Here is a 22,358-nt window from a genome sequence, read left to right as displayed (position 1 = left end):
ACTGCGCCTGGCCAAATGTTATGTGTCTTTTGAGTACTCCATCAACTGGCTGTTACCTTCATCTCTCTCCCCATCCTTAGGGCTCCCTGATACACCATTCAACAATAATGAAATTAGGCCAATTAATAACCCCACAATGGCCTCTCAGTGTTCAAGTGAAAGGAAGAGTCATATGTCTCTCACTTTAAATTAAAAGCTAGAAATGATTAAGTTTAGTGAGAAAGGTATGGCAAAGCTGAGAAAGGCTAAAAGCTATGCCTCTTGCACCAAACAGCCAAGCTGTGAATGTAAATGAAAAATTCTCAATGGAAAATAAAAGTGATTCTCAAGTGAACATCCAAATGTCAGGAAAGTGAAACAGCCTTGCTGATATGGAGACAGTTGTAGAGGTCTGGATAGAATATCAAACCAGTCAAGACATTCTATTAAGCCAAAGCCTAATCCAGAGCAAGGCCCTAAACTCTCTTAAATTCTATGAATAGGTTGAGAGAGGTGGAGAAGCTGCAGAAGAAAAGTTTGAAACCAGCAGAGGTTGCTTCATGAGGTTTAAGAAGCCATCTCCATAACATGAAAGTGCAAGGTAAAGCAAGTCCTGATGCAGAAGCTGCAGCACATTATCCAGAAGGCCTAGCTGACATCATTGATAAAGAATGCTACACTAAGCAACAGATTTTCAATAAAAATCAAACAGCCTTTTACTGGAAGAAGATGATATCTAGGTCTAGGACTTTCATTGCTAGAGAGGAAAAGTCAATACCTGGCTTCGAAGCTTCTAAGATTCTAAGAAAGGCTGACTCTCATTAGCAGCTAATGCAGCTGGTGACTTTAAGTTGAAGTCAATGCTCACTGGCCATTCTGAAAATCTGAGGACTCTTAAGAATTATGCTAAATCTACATTGCCTGTGCAACATCAAAGCCTAGATGATAGCACATTTGTTTACAGCATGGTTTACTGAACATTTTAAGTCCACTATTGAAACTTACCACTCTAATGAAAAGATTTATTTCAAAACAGTACCACTCATTAACAATGTATCTAGGTGCCCAAGAGCTCTGATGGAGCTCTACAAGGATATGAATGTTGTTTTCATGCTGCTAACACAACTTCCATTCTGCAGCCCATGGAACAAGCAGTCACTTCAACTATTTTTTATTTTTTTGAGACAGGGTCTCACTCTGTTGCTGAGGTTAGAGTGTAGTGGTACATCTCAGCTCACTGCAAACTCTGCCTCCTGGGTTCAAGCGATCCTTCCACCAAAGCCTCCTGAGTAACTGGGACCACAGGCAAGGGCCACCATGACCACCTATTTTTTAATTTTTTTGTAGAAACAAGGTCTTGCTATATTGCCCAGCCTCGTCTTGAACTCCTGGGCTCAAGCCATCTTCCTGCATTGGCCTTCCAAAATGTTGAGATTACAGGCATCAGCCACTGTGTCTGGCCTCAACTTTCAACTCTTGTTCCTTAAGGCTATAGCTGCTATAGATAGTAATTCCATGGATAGATCTGGCAAAGTAAATTGAAAAGCTTCTGCAAAGGATTCTCTAATGCTAGTTGCCACTAAGAACATTCGTGATTCATGGGAGGAGGTCAAAATATGAACATTAGCAGGAGTATGGAAGAAGTTGATTCCAATTCTCATGAATGACTTTGAGGATTCAAGGCTTCAGTGGAGGAAGTAACAGCAAATATGATACAAATAGCAAGAGAACTAGAAGCAGAGCCTAAAGATGTAACTGAATTGCTACAATCTTATGATAAAATTTGAATGGATGAGGAGTTGCTTCTTAGGGATGAACAAAGAAAGTGGTTTCTTGGGGTAGAATCTACTCCTGAAGATGCTGTGAACACTGTTGAAATGATAGCAAAGGCTTTAGAATATTACATAAACTTAGTTGATAACACAGCAGCAGGGTTTGAGAAGACTGACTCAATCTTTTTTTTTTTTAAGAGACAGAGTCTTGCTATATTGTCCATGCTGGAGTGCAGTGGCTATTTACAGGCACTATCCTACTACTGATCAGCGTTGGAGTTTTGACTTGCTCCATTTCTGACCTGGGCTGGTTCACCCTTCCTTAGGCAACCTGGTGGTCCCTACTCCCAGGAAGTCCATACTGATGCCGAACTTAGTGCAGACAACCAGTCAGTGTAGTGCGCTACAGCCCAGAATTCTTGGACTCAAGCAATCCTCCTTCCTCAACCTCCCAAATAGCTGGGAGTACAGGAATGCACTGCTGCTTGATTCCAATTTTGAAAGAAGTTCTACTGTGGGTGAAATGCTATCAAGCAGCATCTCATGCTACAGAGAAATCTTTTGTGAGAGGAAGAGTCCAGTGATGTGGCAAACTTCATTATTTTATTTTAAGAAATTGACATGACTACCCCAACCGTCAGCAACCACTATCCTGATCAGTCAGCAGCCATCAGTATCGAGGCAAGACCTTTCACCAGCAAAAAGATGATGACTTGCTAAAGGTTCAGATGATTATTAACATTTTTACCAGTAAAATATTTTTAATTAAGGTATGTACCTTGTTTTTTTTTAGACAAAATGTTATTGCACACTTAATTAACTACGGTATAGTATAAACATAACTTTTAAATGCACTAAGAAACAAAAATATTTATGTGACTTGCTTTATTGTGATACTTGCTTTCTTGTGGTGATCTGGAACCAAACATGCAATATCTCTGAGGTAAGCCTGTACTATTGTTTGAAAGTCATCTTAGATTAACTATAAATGTATACTGCAAACTCTAAAATAACCACGAATGAAAAAGTTAAAGAAATATGATTGATATCCGAAGGGGAGAAAATGGCAACATAAAAAGTGCTCAGCTAACATCAGAGAAGGCAGAAAAATGTGATAGCAGAAAAAGAACAAGTGCATTTACAAATATGATAGCTATCAATGCAACTACAGTGATAATCACATTAAACGAGAATGATCTAAATACACGAATTAAAAGACAGAGAGGATAATAAGACCCAACTATGTATTGTTAAAATAAAGACACAGATTAAAAGTAAAGGGATGGAGAAAGATAAACTATATTAACACTAATTAAAAGAAAGCTGGAGTGGCAATAATTATTTCAGACAAAGCAGACTTCAGAGCAAGGAAAATTATCATGGATCAAGAGGGGCATTACATAATGATAAAGAAAACCTAACAATCTTCTCCAAGATATAGCAAACCTTAAGATATATGCACCGAACATAAAGCATCAAACATGTGAGGCAAACACTGATAGAACTGCAAAGAGAAAGAACCAAATCCACTATTATAGTTGAAGACTTCAACATACCTCTATCAGTAATTGACAGATCCAATAGGCAGAAAATCAGTAAGGATATAGTTGAATTGAACAGCACCATCAATCAACTGGATCTAATTGATATTTACTGAATACTTCATCCAACAATATATTCTTCTCAAGCTCACATGGAACATCCACCAAGATAGACCACAATCTGGGACATAAAACACACCTTAGCAAATTTAAAAGAATAGAAATCATATGTATACTCTGAAACCACAATGGAATTAAATAGAAATTGATACGGTTTGGCTGTGTCCCCACCCATGCGGTTACGCCCATGCTGCTGTTCTCCTGATAGTGAGTGAGTTCTCACAAGATCTGATGATTTTATAAGGGACTTCCCCCCCCTTTGCTTGGCACTTCTCTCTCCTGCTGCCATGTGAAGGACGTGTTTGCTTCCCTTTCTGTCATGATTGTTGCTTTCCTGAGGCCTTCCCAGCCATGCAAAACTGTGAGTCAATTAAACCTTTATTCTTTATAAGTTACCCAGTCTCGAGTATGTCCTTACAGCAGCGTGAGAACAGATTAATAGAGAAATCAGTAACAAAAAGATAGCTAGAAAATACCAAAAACATTTGGAGTCTAAATAACACATTTTTGCAATATTTCAAACTAAAGGAAAATGAAAATACAACGTAATCATAATTTCTGGATATAGTAAAAGCAGTACTTAGAGGGAAGGCTTTAGCATTGAATGTGTATACTAAAAAAGAAAAAAGATCTAAAATAATAATGTAAGCTTCTACCTTAGAAAACTAGACAAAGAAGAGCACATTAAACCCAAAGCAGGCAGAAGAAAAAAATAATAAAAGAGCAGAAATTAATGAAACTGAAAACAGGAAATCAACAGAAAGAAAAAAATTTAACAAAACCAAAGGCTGGTTCTTTGGGGGAAAAAAAATTCAATAAAATACATAAACCTGTAGCTAACCTAACCAAGAAAAAATAACAGAAGATACAAATCATTAATATCAGAAATGAAAAAGGGAACATTACTACCGATCCCATGGACATTAAAAGGATGCTAATAAAGAAACAGAAATATCTCCATGCTCACACATTTGATAACTTAGATGAAATCACCCTATTCCCTGAAAGACACAATCTGCCGAAACTCACTCAAGGAGCAACAGACAATCTGAATAACATTGTAACTATTAAAGAAATTGAATCAATAATTAATAACCTTCAAAACAGGAAGTACCAGGACCACATGGTTTCTCTGCTGAATTCACACCAAATAATTAAAGGAAGGAATGATATCAATTCTCTACAATCCCTACCAGACAATAGAAGCAGAGGGAACACTTTCTAACTCATTCTATGAGGACGGCATTACCCTATTACCAAAATCAGACAAAGACATTACAAGAAAACTACATCCCAGAATCTTGCATGAATATAGAGGAGAACATCCTCAGGAAAAATATTAGCAAATTGTATCAAACAATGCATAAAAAAGAAATACATACCATGACAAAGTAAAATTTATTACAGGGACGCAAGGCTGGTTGAAGTAAAAAATTGAAGTAATCCATCACATTCACAAGACAAAAAATAAAAATCATATGATCATAGCAATAGACGCAGAAAAGCATTTGACATAATCCATTATCTACTCATGCCAAAAGCTCTCAGCAAACAACCAAATTAAAAATGGGTTAAATATCTGAATAGACACCCATCTAAGAAGATATACATATGATAAATTAACAAACAAAAAGATGCTCAGTATCATATATTATTAGGGAACTAGAAATTAACAGATATACCAACACACACCTATCAGAATGGCTCATATCTAAAACACTGACAACACTAAATGTTGGCAAGCATATGAAGCAACAAAATTCTCATTCACTGCTGGTAGGAATACAAAATACTACAGACACTTTGGAAGACAGATTCACAGTTTCTTACAATGTTAAACATAGTCTTTATCATATAATCCAGCAATTATAATCCTAGGTGTTTGCCCAAATGAGTTAGTTGAAAAATTACATCCACACAAAGTTACACATAAATGTTTATAACACCTTAGTTCAAAATTGCCAATAATTGGAAGCAATTATGACATTGTTCAATAGATGAATGGATAAGCAAACTAAGTACATCTGTATAATAAAATATTATACAGAAATAAAAAGAAATGAGCTATCCAACAATAAGAAGCCATGGAGAAAACTTACGTTCATATTACTAAATGAAAGAAACCAGATTAAAAAGGATACTGCTGAGTAATTCCAACTATATTAAATTCTGGAAAAGTGAAAACTATAGAGACAGTAAAAAGTCAGTGGCTGCCAGGAACTGGGGGCAAGGGAGGGGGTGAGGAGGAATAAACAGGTAAAGCATAATGGATTTTTAGTGTAGTGAATGCTACTGTAATGTTGCTACTGTATGCTACTGTAATGTTGGAGACATGACATTACGCATTGTCAAAACCCACAGAACTGTAGAAAGGATGAATCTGAATGTGAACTATGAACTTTAGTTAATAATAGTGTATCAATATTGGCTCATCAATTGTAACGTGTGTACCACACTAATGCAAGGTGTCAATAATAGTGGAAACTGTGTGCAGGGAGGACGGAGATATGGGAACTCTATTCTATCTGCTCGATTTTTCCATAAACCTAAAACTGCTCTAAAAAAATGCGGTTTAGGCCAGACACAGTGGCTCACACCTGTAATCCCAGCACTTTGGGAGGCCGAGGAGGGTGGATCAAGAGGTCAGGAGATCGAGACCATCCTGGCTAACACAGTGAAGCCCCGTTCTCTACTAAAAATACAAAAAAAATTAGCCGGGCATGGTGGCGGGCACCTGTAGTCCCAGCTACTTGGGAGGCTGAGGCAGGAGAATGGCGTGAACCCAGGAGGTGGAGCTTGCAGTGAGCTGAGATCGCGCCACTGCACTACGGCCTGGGCGACAGAGCGAGACTGTCTCAAAAAAAAAAAAAAAAAAAGATATGGATGAATATTATCACTATTGTGCAATTGTGTTGAAAACAAAAGACTTCTTTTTGTTTGATTGATTGTTTTGTTTTGTTTTTGAGGTGGAGTCTTGCTCTGTCACACAGGCTGGAATGCAATGGCATGATCTCAGCTCACTGCAACCTCCACCTCCCTGGTTCAAGCAATTCTCCTGCTTCAGCCTCCCGATTAGCTGGGATTATAGTCGCCCGCTACCACGCCTGGCTAATGTTCGAATTTTTAGTAGAGACGAGGTTTCACCATATTGGCCAGGCTGTTCTCAAACTCCTGACCTCAAGTGATCCATCTGCCTCCGCCTCCCGAAGTGCTGAAATTACAGGCATGAGCCACCGCACCCGGCCTAGACATTATAATTGGATAAGACAAAATATGAAGTATAAATATAGAAAACACCTGTCAGTTGAAAAATATAATGGAAGTTGAGATCATTTATAACAACTAAATAAGACTACCACCGAGCAATAAACTTAATAAAGTACAAAATTCATGTGAAGAAAAGTCAAGAAGCTCTATTGGAAAAAAAAAAAAGTAATAACATGGGCTGATACCTTTTCCAGTAAGGGAAGACCAAAAAAAAGTGTTCACTATCAAAAAATAAACAAAAAACTCTGTTCATTAAAAGCAATCGTGGCCAGGCACGGTGGCTCACACCTGTAATCCCAGCACTTTGGGAGGCCGAGGCAGGTGGATCACGAGCTCAGGAGTTCGAGACCAGCCTGGCCAATATGGTGAAACCTCGTCCCTACTAAAAATACAAAAATTAGCTGGGCGTAGTGGCGCGTGCCTGTAATCCCAGCTACTCAGGCTGAGACAGGGAATCGCTTGAACCCGGGAGGCGAAGGTTACAGTGAGCCGACATCGTGCCACTGCACTCCAGCCTGGGTGACACTGCAAGACTCCATCTCAAAAATAGAAAAAATTAGCCGGGCGTGGTGGCGGGCGCCTGTAGTCCCAGCTACTCGGAGAGGCTGAGGCAGGAGAATGGCGTGAACCCGGGAGGCGGGGCTTGCAGTGAGCCGAGATCGTGCCACTGCATCCAGCCTGGGCGACAGAGCGAGACTCCGTCTCAAAAAAAAAAAAAAAAAAAAAAAGAAAAAACAAAAAGCAATTGCAACCCAAATCCCAACATGCCTTTCTTGGCAATCTCGAGAAATAAATCTGATTTATACATCACTCTAATTTCAAAACCCAGCACAGTGCCTAGTATAAGGTAGTTGCTCAAATAAATCATAAAAAACTGCGAAGAATCAGCAGGGGCAAACTGCCATTTCCAAAGATAAAATACATTTAAAGTGATAGTGTAATAAGGACAGAGATCAAGGGGATAACAAGTGATCCAGAAATAGGCACAGCATTTATAGGAATTTAGTATATGACAAAAGTGGCAATTCAAATATCTGAGGGAAAGATGAACTTGCCAATAAGTTAGCCATTTGGAAAATAATTAAGCTAGGCTCATATCTCATTTTATACATCAAGCTAAATTACAAATGAATTAAAAAGTAAAAATATTAATGTATTACAAAGCAAAAAATGTGTATTTTATGATATAAAAGTTGAAAAGGTCTTTCTAAGCACGACATGAAAACCATTAAGATTTAAATTCTACGTAGCAAAAGGCTAAAGTCTCGAGACGGGTGGACACATAATAAAGAGATGATATCTTTTTTTTTTTTTCCTCTTTGAGACAGAGTCTCGCTTTGTCACCCAGGCCAGAGTGCAGTGGCACAATCTCGGCTTACTGCAACCTCTGCCTCACAGGTTCAAGCGATTCTCGTGCCTCAGCCACCCAAGTAGCTGGGATTACAGGCACCCGCCACCATGCCCAGCTAATTTTTGTATTTTTAGTAGAGACAGGGTTTTGCCATGTTGGCCAGGCTGGTCTCGAACTTCTGACCTCAAGTGATCTGCCTGCCTTGGCCTCTCAAAGTGCTGGGATTACAGATGTGAGCCACCACGCCTGGCCAAGAGTTGACATCCTTAATGTACAGAGAAGTATTGCAAATTTTTAGGAAGGGCAGTAAAGAATGAGCAAATGACACGAATAGATAATTCACAGAAGAAAATCGTAAAGATATTTAACTCAATACTTGAAATAAAAATTAAAACAGGAGCTGGGGAATGGTAAGATGAAGAGGCAGAATACAAAAGATTTTTAGGGTGGCCAGGCGCGGTGGCTCACGCCTGTAATCCCAGCACTTTGGGAGGCCGAGGCGGGCGGATCACGAGGTCAGGAGATTGACACCATCCTAGCTAACACGGTGAAACTCCGTCTCTATTAAAAATAGAAAAAATTAGCCGGGCGTGGTGGCGGGCGCCTGTAGTCCCAGCTACTCGGGAGGCTGAGGCAGGAGAATGGCGTTAACCCGGGAGGCGGAGCTTGCAGTGAGCCGAGATCGTGCCACTGCACTCCAGCCTGGGAGACAGAGAAAGACTCCGTCTCAAAAAAAAAAAGATTTCTGTATACTGTAATGGTGGACACATGTTATTATATTAATAGTTGTCAAAACCCATAGAGTGGTCAGGTGCAGTGGCTCATGCCTGTAATCCCAACCCTTTGTGAGGCCAAGGTGGGAGGACTGCTTGAGACCAGGAGTTCAAGACCAGCTTAGGCAACATAGTAAGACCCTATCTGTATAGAATTTTTTTTTTTTTTTTTTTTTTTTTTGAGATGGAGTCTCGTTCTGTTGCCCCGGCTGGAGTGTAGTGGCGCAATCTCGGCTCACTGTAAGCTCCACCTCCCAGGTTCATGCCATTCTCCTGCCTCAGCCTCCCGAGTGGCTGGGACCACAGGCGCCCACCACCATGCCCAGCTAATTTTTTTCTATTTTTAGTAGAGACGGGGTTTTGCTGTGCTAGCCAGGATGGTCTCAATCTCCTGACCTCACGATCTGCCCGCCTCGGCCTCCCAAAGTGCTGGGATTACAGGCATGAGCCACCGCGCCCGGCCAGTACAGAAAATTTTAAAATTAGCTGGGCAAAAAAGTTAAAATTAGGTGGGCGTGGTGGTCACATCTGTAGTCCTAGCTACTCAGGAGGCTGAGGCGGGAGGGATCACTTGAGCTCAGGAAATGGAGGTTACAGTGAACTGTGATCATCCCACTCAACTCTAGCCTGGATGACAGAACAAGACCTTGTCTCAATAAACAAACAAGTAACAATAGGCCAGGTGCAGTGGCTCACACCTGTAATCCCAGCACTTTGGGAGGCCAAGGTGGGTGGATCAGGAAGTCAGGAGTTCAAGACCAGCCTGGCCAACATGGTGAAATGCCATCTCTACTGAAAATACAAAAATTAGCTGGGCATGGTGGCACACACCTGTAGTCCCAGCTACTCAGGAGGATGAGGCAAGAGAATCACTTGAACTTCAGAGGTGGAGGTTGCAGTGAGCCCAGATCACCCCACTGCACTCCAGTCTGGGTGATGGAGTAAGACTCTATCTCCAAACAACAACAACAACAACAACAACAACAACAAACCTCACAAAACAACCCAACAAAACAAAAACCCCAGAATGTACAATGTCAAGAGCAAATCTTAATGTAAACAATGGACTTTGAGTGATAATGATGTGTCAACATAGGTTAACCAGTTATAACAAATGTACCATTCCTATAAAGATGTAATATTTGTAGGGCAGGTGCTATATAGGAACACTCTGTATTTGCCATTCAATTTTGTTGTAAACCTAAAATTGTTCTCAAAATAAAGTCTATTTAAAAAGTTAAAATAACAAAAGAATAAAAATTGACAGTCTTTTTGAGGCTATCAGATCAGCAAAGAAATTTCCCCTCAGTTTTGAGTAGCCAGGTAATGGGAAACAAGCTCATATTCTATTATTTGAATTACAAATTAACATTTTTAGATGGTAATTTGTCAATTTCTATAAAAATAAGAACATGTAAATCCCCTGACTCAGCAATTCCCAATTTGATATTTTATTCTACTGAAATACTTGTAGAAAATGTGCTATGGAAACAAAATTATTCACCACAGTTTTGTTCATGTGTAATAGCAAATAACTAAAATTCCAAATACCCTTAATATGACATATAGTTAACAGACTATAGTGCAGGATGATTGCGTCTTATTTATGGAAAGAAATGTGTCCTCATAATTCAAAAGTAATCCTGTCAAAAAAGGACGAGTAGTTCTATTTACCAATGCAGATAACAAAGACAGTGCAATAAAAGGGAATTATTGGTATTCAGTACAAAGAATGAGTAAATCTACGTATTGACATAAAAAGTATATATATATATTCATATTAATGAGTATTACATATATTACTGAAGCAACCTCTAGATCAGTATATATAGTTTAAAATAAGAAACAAAGTATACATGTATACTTTTCATGTACAATATAGCATAGCTGTATATGAAAAAGGTTTGTAAAGATATATACCAAACTTACAACCATGGTTATCTTCTGATAACATTATTTTTGGAATTTAAATTTTTTAAAGCTAGAAATATAATTTTAAAATAAGAAAAACAATTTTGAAAATATTGTGGAATCACTTTTGTTAAGAGTCTTGAGTAGCATCTGATGAAACTAGTTTGGATTGTCCCACTGGACAGTGCTGAAGCCCAAAATATCCACTGTGACTCTCATTTTTCTTAGAATGAACTACTCTATAGTATGAGAAAAGAAAGTTACAGTGACAAATTGAAGAAAAAAGTCACTGACTTAACCTCATTTCCTTAAGACCAGATTACTGACGCAGGGAAAAATACCAAAATATAAGATTTAAATGGAAATTAAAAAATCACATAAGTTCTAAATAAAAACATGGGGGTTCTTCTACAATTTGGGCATAGAGAAAGCCTTCCTAACTATAATCCAGATCCAGAAGCAATAATGAAAAACCTAATAAATTTGTTTACAGAAAAATTAATTGAAAGAAAAAACCCTTCATCTAGGACAAAAACAAACAAAATAACAAAAAACAAAGGGTAAAGTAAAAAAGACAAATGATTAATTGAAAAAATGAGGAAAACCTTTTCAAGTTACACCACAGCAGACTACATTTTTTTTGGAGTATGACATAGGACAAAGAATAAATTCTTAACAATATTGAGAAATGGGATTTTTGCTGTGGGAGAAAGAAGGTACAGGTGTGAAAATGATAAAACGAAGTAAAAACCTTGTTGTACTTAATCTAAATTCCAAGAATCAGTATAAACACACAGACCATCTTGCCTATCAGAGAGCAGGGAAACTATCAAATACTTATATTAAGGTCACAACCAAAGGACTTGGGAAATCCACTTGAAGAGGCTTTCACTGGCCAAAAATGGCACAATTTGTATACCAAGAAGGATATATAACCTCAATTGACTGAAATATCTCAAATATGTTTAAATTCCTGTTAGCTCACAGTAATACTACAAACAAAATAAACAAAAACCAAACCTCATGGTAACTTTTGCAAAGTGATAGTGAGCAACTCATTATTTTGAAAACTGGTAAATAAGGGAAATATCCAAGCATCTATCTTGCCTTTCCTGTAGGAACTATTCCTCAAAGAAGGCAAATGACTGATAAAAGGAGGTCTTTTATATTTTACAAACCTTAATGAAATAATGTTCTGAACAATGATCCTTAAAGGCTGTTTACATCACAAAAAGAGACAAGAAGATATTACATATCTCCTGATGGAAGTACACAATATCATTTCTGAAGTGGTCTTCATATAGTGAAACCAGAACTTGATCAAATATTTGGACCAAACTACCAATGTACAGAAAATACAAGGTCAGAGTAACACGCTAAACAGTATCAGGAAAATCCAGATTGTAATGCTCTACAGGACAAATTAACCTGTTTTTTTTTTTTTTTTCAACAAAAACTTGCAAAGAAAAAAAATTAAGAGGGATGGAGGGGTAATCTAACAGATTAAAAGAGATTTAAGACTTATCAACCAGAGGCAATGTTTGAACCTTACATTTCAATTCAAACTCTAAACAAAAGGCCACTGGAGAAATGTAAACACTGACAGGATATAACAAGAAATCATAATATTGAAGGGAATTAATTTTTGTCTGTAGGAGTATGGTGGTGGTGGTATAGTATTTATATCTAAAGAGTGAGGTCCCTAACTTTTAGAGATAAATGCTTACAGATCAAAAAACCAAGCATCAATATGTGATGATACAAGAGGGAGTGAGGCTTACTGAAAAGAATCTATATCATACATCTAAAAGGAGAATTACGGCTCATGCCTGTAATCCCAGCACTTTGGGAGGCTGAGGTGGGCAGATCACTTGAGTTCAGGAGTTCGAGAACAGCCTTGGCAACATGGCAAAACCCTGTCTGTATAAAAAAATGCAAAAATTAGCTTGGTGTGGCGGTGTGTACCTGTAGTTTCAGTCACTTGGGAGGCTGAGGTGGGAGGATGGCTTGCGCTCACAAGACAGGTTGCAATGAGCCAAGATCAAGATAGCACCACTGCACTGCAGCCTGGGTGACATAGTGAGACTGTGTCTCAAAAAAAAAAAAAAAAAAAGGAAAAGAAAAAAAGAAAAAAAAAAGGAGAATTATAAATACAAAAAGACTATGTAAAGTGTGGTGCCAATACAGAACTAAAAACAGGTTAAATGTATACTCAAAGTCACTTTTAAGTCCTTAAAAGGAAGAGAGCACATAGCTATCTCAACTTTAAATACAAAGCAGTTTACAATAATATATAGGTGAAGAAAATAACTTTAGCTTTAAATCTGATGGAAACAAAGTTTTTTGGTTTTTTTTTTTTTTTTTTTTTAAAAAGAGACAGTGTCTTACTTTATAACCCAGGCTGGAGTGCAATGACGCAATCATAGCTCACCGTAGCTCTGAAGTCCTGGGCTCAAGAGATTCTCCAGTTCTCAGCATCCCGAGTAGCTGGCATTACAGGCTCAAGCCACCATGCCCGGCATAAAGTCCTTTACTCGTATTTTTGATATGATATTAAAGAAATTAGAACAGCCACTTAGTGGTCAATGGCTATCATATATATGTTCCTACTTGGAATTGGAACTAAATATGAATAAGAGCCATTTCTCTCTTCATGTCGTTATGCTTGTAGTATCCTAACTTCTCACAGTTTCCTGGACATACAAGGTCCTTTTATACTCCTGCGCTTGCTCTTAACATTCTGACGGGTTTATTTTAGCAAGACAAATTCCTACTCATTCTTTAAGACTCAACTAAAATGTAATGCTTGTAGTAAAACTCTACAACCATCTCAAAGTTAAATTGTCCAATATGTTGCAAACAGCACTATAAAACTATATTTTTTACAGTACTTATTTATGCTGTAATTTATTTGTTTTTTGGTCTGTGTGCCTCAGGACTGGGAGTGATTTTTGTATTTCTATCTTCTGGCACATGCACCCTCGTAGAGGATGCTTAATAAATATTTGCAGACTAAAACTAAACTTATTAGCAATGCAGAAGTGAAAAGCTATGGCTTAAAAAAAATGGCATGCTCTAAGAAGCCCTGTTTAATCTGTCTTGTTCAGAAAAGACTAGCAAGAAAAAGGTAAATCATCAAATTATGTAACACTGATCTATTAGCAAGATGGGAAACTGTCAGACATCTAGGTTCATTAACTCTTCCAGCAACTTATCTTGAAGTAACCTAAACACTTCATCTAAAGCAGTTATGCTGAAACTTCTTTATTTTTATCTTTTTAGACGTGAGGTCTCACCATGATGCCCAAGCTAGACTCGAATTCCTAGGTTCAAGCGATCCTCCTGCCTCAGCCTTCCTGGGCAGCTGGGGCTACAGGAGTGCACCACTGCGACAAGCTTCGTAAACTTTTTGAAAAGTTAACAAACACCTTAAGCACACTACCCATTCCATCAACTACTATTTGCCATGATAAAAACAAAAATCTCAAGACAAATGGAGAGAGTAAAATTGGCATACAGTGAAGAAAGTTTCAAATTAACTTACAAACATACACTAAAAAGAAAGAGATGGTCAAATTAAATGAACGAAGGAAATAATCAGAGACAACCTAAAGGACTGATTTTTAAAGAATTTTTTTTGACAAACAGATTTTACACTATGATCAAGTACACATATATAGGTCACATATATATAACTGAAAACAATACTTACCCTTGCTAACATGGTGAACTATGATATATTTAATTTTTTCGTTGAAAAGAAAAACAAATAAAAACCTACTAAAATGATCCACAGTCCCACTATTGGGTTGAGAGTTAAAGTTTGGTCATTGCTATCCTATAGATATTTTGCATACTATTAATAATCCCTAGGCTACACAGGCAGCCATAATCATACAAAAAATCTGTATATGAAGTTTACAATAAAGTATAATATCTATATCACAAAAATATGAATAGCAAACAGAGCTTGTAAAAGATATGGTAATTTCTGCTATTAATTATGAAGAGTGAAATGGAATCTTTGATATCTAACAAATGAACGGTATTATGTCTATTAAGACTAATGCTGGCAGGGCTTAGTAGCTTACACTTGTAATCCTAGCACTTTGGGAGGCCGAGGCCAGAGGGATCACTGGAGGTCAGGAGTTCCAGATTAGCCTGGTCAACATGGTGAAAAAAAACCACAAAAATTAGCCAGGGATGGTGGCACATGCCTGTAATCCCAGCTACTCAAGAAGCTGAGGCAAAAGAATTGCTTGAACCCAGGAGGCAGAGGTAGCAGTGAGTGGAGATAGTGGAGATAGCGCCACTGCACTCCAGCCTGAACAGAGCGAGACTCTGTCTCCAAAAAAAAAAACCAAAAAAGACAAATGCCTTAGTCCTAGACCTCTAAAAAAATGACTCAAGGCAAAGGGTCTTACCTAAGTACTATCAAAGGAACTAAGATTTTTATTTTAACCAACATTCTTTTCAAGTTTTCCTTCAAGTCTAAGAAAGGTTTATTTCAAAAGTTCATCTTAAATTGTAAGATGGTATGGCTTTAAAAATAATTTTCATAGGTATCCACCCCAAACTCAAATTCAAGACAAGTCATTCTCTTTCTAGCACATTATTACTTCTAAGCTTCTACTATATGGAAATACTATAGCTGCCACTAAGTTCAAGCCACTTAAAAACAACAACAACAAAAAAAAACCTTTTAACAGCCAAATATATAATCAAATTCTTAATTGATTTTCTTTACTGAAAACAAATACTGAACCATATTCTCTACAACGTACCATTAAGCAATGAAGTTCTTTCCGTCACTTATATATAAATTTCTTAGTTTAGGTCCACATAATGGATCATAAATATAACTCTTACAGTTTTGCTAAAGTTAGTGGTTCTAAAGGAAAATTTTCATGAAACTATAGATGACAGAAACTTAAATATAAAAGCATTCCAAAACAAAGAATACTTTTATATATCAAATAAAATTGCCATTTACTTTTTACAAGACTGCCACAGACACATGAAGTTCTGTCCAGGTTTTCTCATTGGATCTCCAGGCTGACGGGATCCACTGAATGGAGAAGGCTGAGAACTGTTAGGCTGGCCCTGCACTTGTACAGCTGGTGAAGGTGGCATAGGAGTGTTCTGTGAAAAAGAACAAATGCAGAGTTTGTGACACGACACTGAAAAATTTCATATTTTATAGTATAGTCTTATAAATTTGATTATGTTAAGTTATGCATTTCTACCATAAAATTTACATTTTATAATTTTAAGTTTATGATTACCTTTAAAATCTTTAAAAAGAAAATTATTTTTATAGAAATATTTAGAAAGTTTGATTATTTTATTTAATATAAAACCACAAAGGCAATACCACATTGTTATTACCACTATAAAATATATATTATTTAAAATTAAGATTTTTAGGATGAAACAATACAACTGTAGATTTAAATGAGAAATAAATATACTATAAATGTATTCACTGGATTTACTTATGTGAATTCTTCACAAGAACAGATCAACTGCAAGTTACTACTTTTTTGTATGTTTACTTTTAGATTTTCTAAAGAATATAATGTGAAACAATATGGTAAAAAGCAATGAAAATTTTAGATAGCAAAAATGATGTAACCATATGTATAAAATATGATATTAACTAATTTGCAGTAAGCTGCTTAACAATTTTAGATTTTGAAGTTGCTCAATTATGTATTTTTTGTTATTTTTAGAGACAGGATCGGTCTTGTTCTGTTGCCTAGGCAGGTTACAGAGGCATAATCATAGCTCACCATAATCTCAAATTACTGGCCTCAAGCCATCCTCCCCCTTTGGCCTCCCAAAGTGCTGGCATTGCAGGTATGAGCTGCCACATCCAGCCCCCAGTCTAATTATATCTTTTGTTATTTATATAAGAATTCTAGGCTGGGCACGGTGGTTCATGCCTGTAATCCTAGCACTCTGGGAGGCCCAGGGGGGTGGATCACCTGAGGTCAGGAGTTCGAGACCAACCTGGCCAACATGGCGAAACCCTGTCTCTACTAAAAACAAAAATTAGCCAGGCATGGTGGCAGGCACCTGTAATCCCAGCTACTTGGGAGGCTAAGGCAGGAGAATCACTTGAACCCGGGAGGCAGAGGTTGCAGTGAGCTGAGATCGCTCCACTTCACCCCAGCCTGGGCAAAAGAGGGAGACTCTGTCTCAAAAGAAAAAATAATAATAATAATTCTAATTGTAGGCATAAAGTCTTTTAAACATATCCTATAATATTTTTCTTTTAGATCCCATCCCTTTCTCTTGGAAAAAACACTAATAATTAAAATGTACCTTAAATCAAATTTAGGCAATGTATTTTCTTGAAGTACCACAAAGGCAAAAATTAATGTTAAATTTCTTATAGAAATGGTAGTACATTATTTTTGAAGAACTGCTTAAAGGCAGTAAATTAAAACTCTGGGAAAACATTGAATATACCTGTTCATTTATAAGGTAACACAGTCGTGCATCACTTAATGACAGGAATATGTTTGAGAAATGGGTCGTTAGGTGACCCATTTCATTGTTCTGTGAATGCCATACAGTGTACTTCCACAAACCTAGATGATATAGCCTACTACATAGCTAGGCTATACGGAATACCCTATTGCTCCTAGGCTAAAAATCTGTATAGCATGTTACTGTACCAAATACTATAGGCAACTGTAACACAATGGTTAAGTATTTGTGTATCAAAACATAGAAAAGGTACAGTGAAAACGATATTATAATCTTATGAGATTTTAATATCTCATTATTGTATTATGTGGTCTATCCTTGACAGAAATGTCCTTAAGTAGCACACGACTGTACTGGGAATAGGTGGGAAAGCAGTAAGCAAAAAATTGCTGAGAACTTAGATTAAAAGCCACAGTAATTTTCTTTAGAAAAAAAACAGATAAGTCACAAACATACAAGGCTACTGTGACATACAAATGAAAGAAGAAAGAGAATAACATGTTGAAAGACAAAGTTGTCAGAAATGGGAAGTCATAAGAACTTTTGAGTTCTAAATTCTGAGGGAAAAATCTACTTTGAGACTGACATTTCTATAATAGGTTCCCACTCTTAAGATTTTACAATAAGAAAACATACACATGCACCAAAAACATTTTAGGGCCGTACAGACATCACAAATAGGATGAGGATTTTCCAGCTTGACAGACCAGGACTCACACTTTCAATCTGATTTTTAACTAGCCATGTGATCTTGGGCTACTGACTTAACCTCTCTGATACTCAGTTTTCTCATCTGTAAAGTGTAAGTAATAAAAACTAACTTATGAGATGATGGGAAGACTAGAGAAACTATAAATGAGAAGCCTAGCTCGAGAGTCTCAATAAATGGCAATAATAGGAAACCATATTTCGGAGGAAAGATGATCAGTTTAGTTTGGGAATAATGACAGATGAACCAACTAAAAATGTCTATCAATAGAAATTAATGTTGGAAAAATAAATCTGAAAACCATTCACCTGCAAATTCTAAAAGCCATAGAACTCTGATGGTGAGAAAGTGGCATGGGAGGAGGGGTTAAAGAGCAAGGAAAGTACAAGAGGAAAGTTTCTTTCTTTTTTTTTTTTAGATAGGGTTTTGCTCTGTCACCCAGGCTGGAGTGCAATGGCGTGATTACAGTTCACTGCAGCCTTGAACTCTTGGGCTCATGCAATCTTCCCACCTCAGCCTCCTGAGTAGCTGTATCTTCTATGGTTGAGATAAACAGGATGGTGAACAAACCAGACACCATGACACCTAAAATCATACTGAAGAAACTGGGAAAGAGTATTCTAAAAGAAGAGGTGAGAAGGAAAGACACTTTCAAAACCTTGTAAGGAACAAGAATTGTATTTACTCTGAATGTGATATAAAAGAGATACCTCTAGCTAGGCCAGGCACGGTGGCTCATGCCTATAATCCCAGCACTTTGGGAGGCCAAGGCAGAAGGATCACTTGAGCCTAGGAGTTTTGAGACCAGCCTGGGCAACATGGCAAAACCTTGTCTCTACAGAAAATACAAAAATCAGACAGGTGTGGTAGTGTGCACCGGTAGTGCCAGCCACTCGGGAGGCTGAAGCAGGAGGATTGCTTAAGCCCAAGAGGCAGAGGTTGCAGTGAGCCAAGAGTGTGCCACTGCACTCCAGCCTAGGCAACAGAGCGAGGCTCTGTATTTAAAAAAAAGAGAGAGAGAGAGATGCATTTAGCTAAATGTATAAGTCTTCAGAGAAGAGAATTAAGACAGTAATAGAAATCACTGGAAAAGAGATTTTTGTGAATGTGGACAATTCACTTCAACTCTTAAAGGTAGGAGTTTTGGCCAAGATAATATCAGAGACCCTTTCAGCTCTAACATTTCCTCATTTTCTTAAATTACCAAGTTTTTTCCTCCTATTAAGTATAAATTTAGATCATCAATACATGCCAACACTGCTTTATAAGAACACATTAAAATACAAACAAAAAAGTTACGTAATACTTTTCTTAGTTTTTATAATGTGCTACTGGTCTACAAATCTGAGTGGCAGTACTCTTAGAAAACAGAAATGATATTCTTGTGGCTCTTGCTAAACTGTTCTTTTATGGTTACAACTAAATGCTGCCCACCCTGAGGCTACCAATCTATTTTCTGATGGGTTGAGTAACTTTCTCAAGCTCTTTACCAGTAAGATACCAATATTCCATGTTACACAGTACCATTATTAGGAATGATTTACACTCTGAATTGAGGCAAGGCACATGTTAAATATCTTAAATATGTACATCCTTAAACTATTTTTATGTATAAGAATTTGGCATGTTATCAGATTATGGGATTAACAGATAATTAACAGATTATGTTCAACATGTATTTTGTATGATCCTGAAAAAAAAAAACCAAGTCTTATGTTAAGCTTTTGTATCTAAGTTTCTTTCATTTTGTAAATTCTTTTCTATTTTTAATATGCCATTTAGCAAATATGTTTCCAACAGATACCAATTCATGAACAGTGGAACAGGGCAGGGCTTCTGGAAATAGTATTCTATAAATTGGGCTTCAACTTGCAAGTATTACATTTGAAATAAGCAGTTACCAATAAAGAAATGTGCCTTAAAGTAGGTACAGTTTATTTTATATTTATATAAACTGCCCAGCTAAATACTAAATATAAAAATCAATGGGTATATCATTTACTTTCACATAGATTCTTTTTACTTGTTGCATTGTTTTCTGTAATAAAATTAATATAGCTGATTAATGGAGGTTGGAACAAAACTGAGAAGAAAAAAATGAATTATAATGGCATTAGAAAGGATTACTTGTTGCTCCTTCTTCGCAGGGAGACTTCCCTGTGCTCTTTCCAGCCCTGGGCATTCTGCAAGTCTGGAAATCCCTTATCAGGGTGCAAGTACTTCCTTAACATCCTTAGATCCCTTGAAATTGTAAAATAACTAGGTTTCTCCAAAAAAAAATCACAATTAAAATCCTCTATTTTGTCTACTCCTTTAAGCTACTAATTCAAATAGTGAATAAAATGGTATTAAACCAAGGTCTAACATGCAACTTTAAAGAGTATATAAAGAAATTTAGCCAGGCATGGTGGCTTACGCCTGTAATCCCAGCACTTTGGGAGGCCGAGGTGGGCAGATCACGAGGTCAGGAGTTTGAGACCAGCCTGACCAACATGGTGAAACCCAGTCTCTACTGAAAACACAAAATTCAGCCGGGCATGGTGGCCTGTAATTCCAGTTACTCAGGAGGCCGAGGCAGGAGAATCGCTTGAACCCGGGAGGTAGAGGTTGCAGTGAGCTGAGATCATGCCACCGCACTCCAGCCTAGGCAACAGAGCGAGACTCCGTTTCAAAAAAAAAGAAAAAAGAAAGAAAAAGAGTACATAAAGAAATTTAAGCCAGGTCTGTTGGCTCACACTCATAATCTCAGCACTTTAGGAGGCCAAGGCGGGGGAATCACTCAAGTCTACTAGGAGTTTAAGACCAGCCTGGGCAACATAGGGAGATCCCAACTCTACAAAAATAAAACATAAAACAAATTAGCTGGGTATGGCAGTATGTGCCTGTGCTCCCAGCTACAGTCTTGGGAGGCTGAGGTGGAAGGATTATTTGAGCCAAGGAGGTTGAGGCTGCAGTGAGCTGAGATTGCACCACTGTACTCTAGCCTGGTCAACAGAGTAAGCCCCTGTCTTCCCCACCCAAAAAAGAAAGAAATTAAAAGGATGGGGGCAATAATGGTTATGGCTTTCTGTCTATTAGCATGCTTTTCAGAAGGTCCAACAGCCTTCTCTTCAAAAGAAACTTATAATGCCATCTTGAACAGTTAATTTTTTTGTCTATTAAAAATATTTAGCCCCAATAGGTACTTCATCTTCTATATAAAGATAAAGCATACCTTTCCCATTACTAACTGCCCATATATGTAGCAGGCACTGGGCTAAGTGCTATATATAAGAATGCTGTTTTTGTTATTCTCATTCTCATAGATATCATGTACGCTACATCTCTTTTTCCTTGCAAAGTTTTTAATTTCTACAAGACAATCAAATATCAGTTTTAGAAATAAAGAATGTACCTATTTTAAATAAACTACATCCTTTGTGAAAATGTAAGAAAGTTTAACACAGATTTTTCAGATTAGGAACAAAATGTATTGATTTTTTGGCCTGAATTAACTACATATATGTCCAATGTGCTAAGTAAAGCATTTTAGCATTAATATCCTAAAATTATCATTTAGTAGAACATCTTATAACACCACAGCTCAAATAACCAATGAGTTTTAGCAATAATGTCCTAAAATGATCACTTAATAGAACTAACATCCTCTAACACAACAGCTCAAATAATCAATATGTTAGATTAAAAAAAGGCTTTTTAGAGCTTTATAGAGAAATCTTCCAGAATAGTGGAGAGAAGAAAGGTTAATGGGTTAAGAGCGTGAGTTTTGGTTTCAGACAAACCCAGGTTTCTGTCCTGGTACCACCTCATATTAGTTGGTAACCTTGGGCAAGTTATTAGCCATCTTGAGTCCTCATCTTTATAATAATTTTTACCTAATAAGGTTGTGTGAGGATTAAATGAGAAACTGCTTTAGTATAAAGTCCCTATGACATGTCCTCTTCTTAGCTAGTATTATTGTTCATTCTTTGTAATTGTGATATTACTGACTACAACCACATTGGAAGATTAAGGGTAGAAAAAAATGAGTGTTGATGAAACAATTCCACAGTGATGGAGATGGAGTTTTTCTCTAATTTGGCTTGGTCTGTTATAACTATTTAGGATTGTAAAGGTCTCTAAGAGGAAAAACAGGCACATAATCAAGGTGAGGTGGGAAATTATTAAAGAGAAAAAAACCTAACTATGGAATATCTACTATATACTCCACATTGCACTAATTAAAAAATTGTGTTTAAGTGAAAAGCTCAACATGTGGAAGCCTGAATAAAAATGGTACAGTATTTTCCATCAATAACTCAGGATTAATTATTGCCATGTATATAACATCCCTCAAAGCGAAGTCTCCAACCTTTTTGGCACCAGCGACCGGTTTCATGGAGGACAATTTTTCCACAGACCAGGGAGTGAGGAGATGGTTTTGGGGTGATACAAGCGCAT

At 37.2% G+C, this 22,358-nt stretch overlaps 1 protein-coding gene across 2 annotated transcripts in view; it reads right to left on the bottom strand.

The window, feature by feature from the left end:
* ARID2 (AT-rich interaction domain 2) overlaps window positions 1–22,358 on the bottom strand; it is a 183,459-nt gene that overhangs the window by 31,158 nt on the left and 129,943 nt on the right. For both annotated transcript variants that reach the window (XM_055251236.2, XM_055251237.2), the window contains exon 16: window positions 15,708–15,856. In XM_055251236.2, coding sequence (XP_055107211.2) covers window positions 15,708–15,856 — 149 coding nt within the window. The remainder of the gene's footprint in view (window positions 1–15,707; window positions 15,857–22,358) is intronic.

The sequence above is a fragment of the Symphalangus syndactylus genome, chromosome 17 (genome assembly GCF_028878055.3).
Source record: "Symphalangus syndactylus isolate Jambi chromosome 17, NHGRI_mSymSyn1-v2.1_pri, whole genome shotgun sequence".
In the NCBI taxonomy this organism is placed as follows: domain Eukaryota; kingdom Metazoa; phylum Chordata; class Mammalia; order Primates; family Hylobatidae; genus Symphalangus; species Symphalangus syndactylus.
This window is presented reverse-complemented; position numbering and strand designations above follow the sequence as displayed.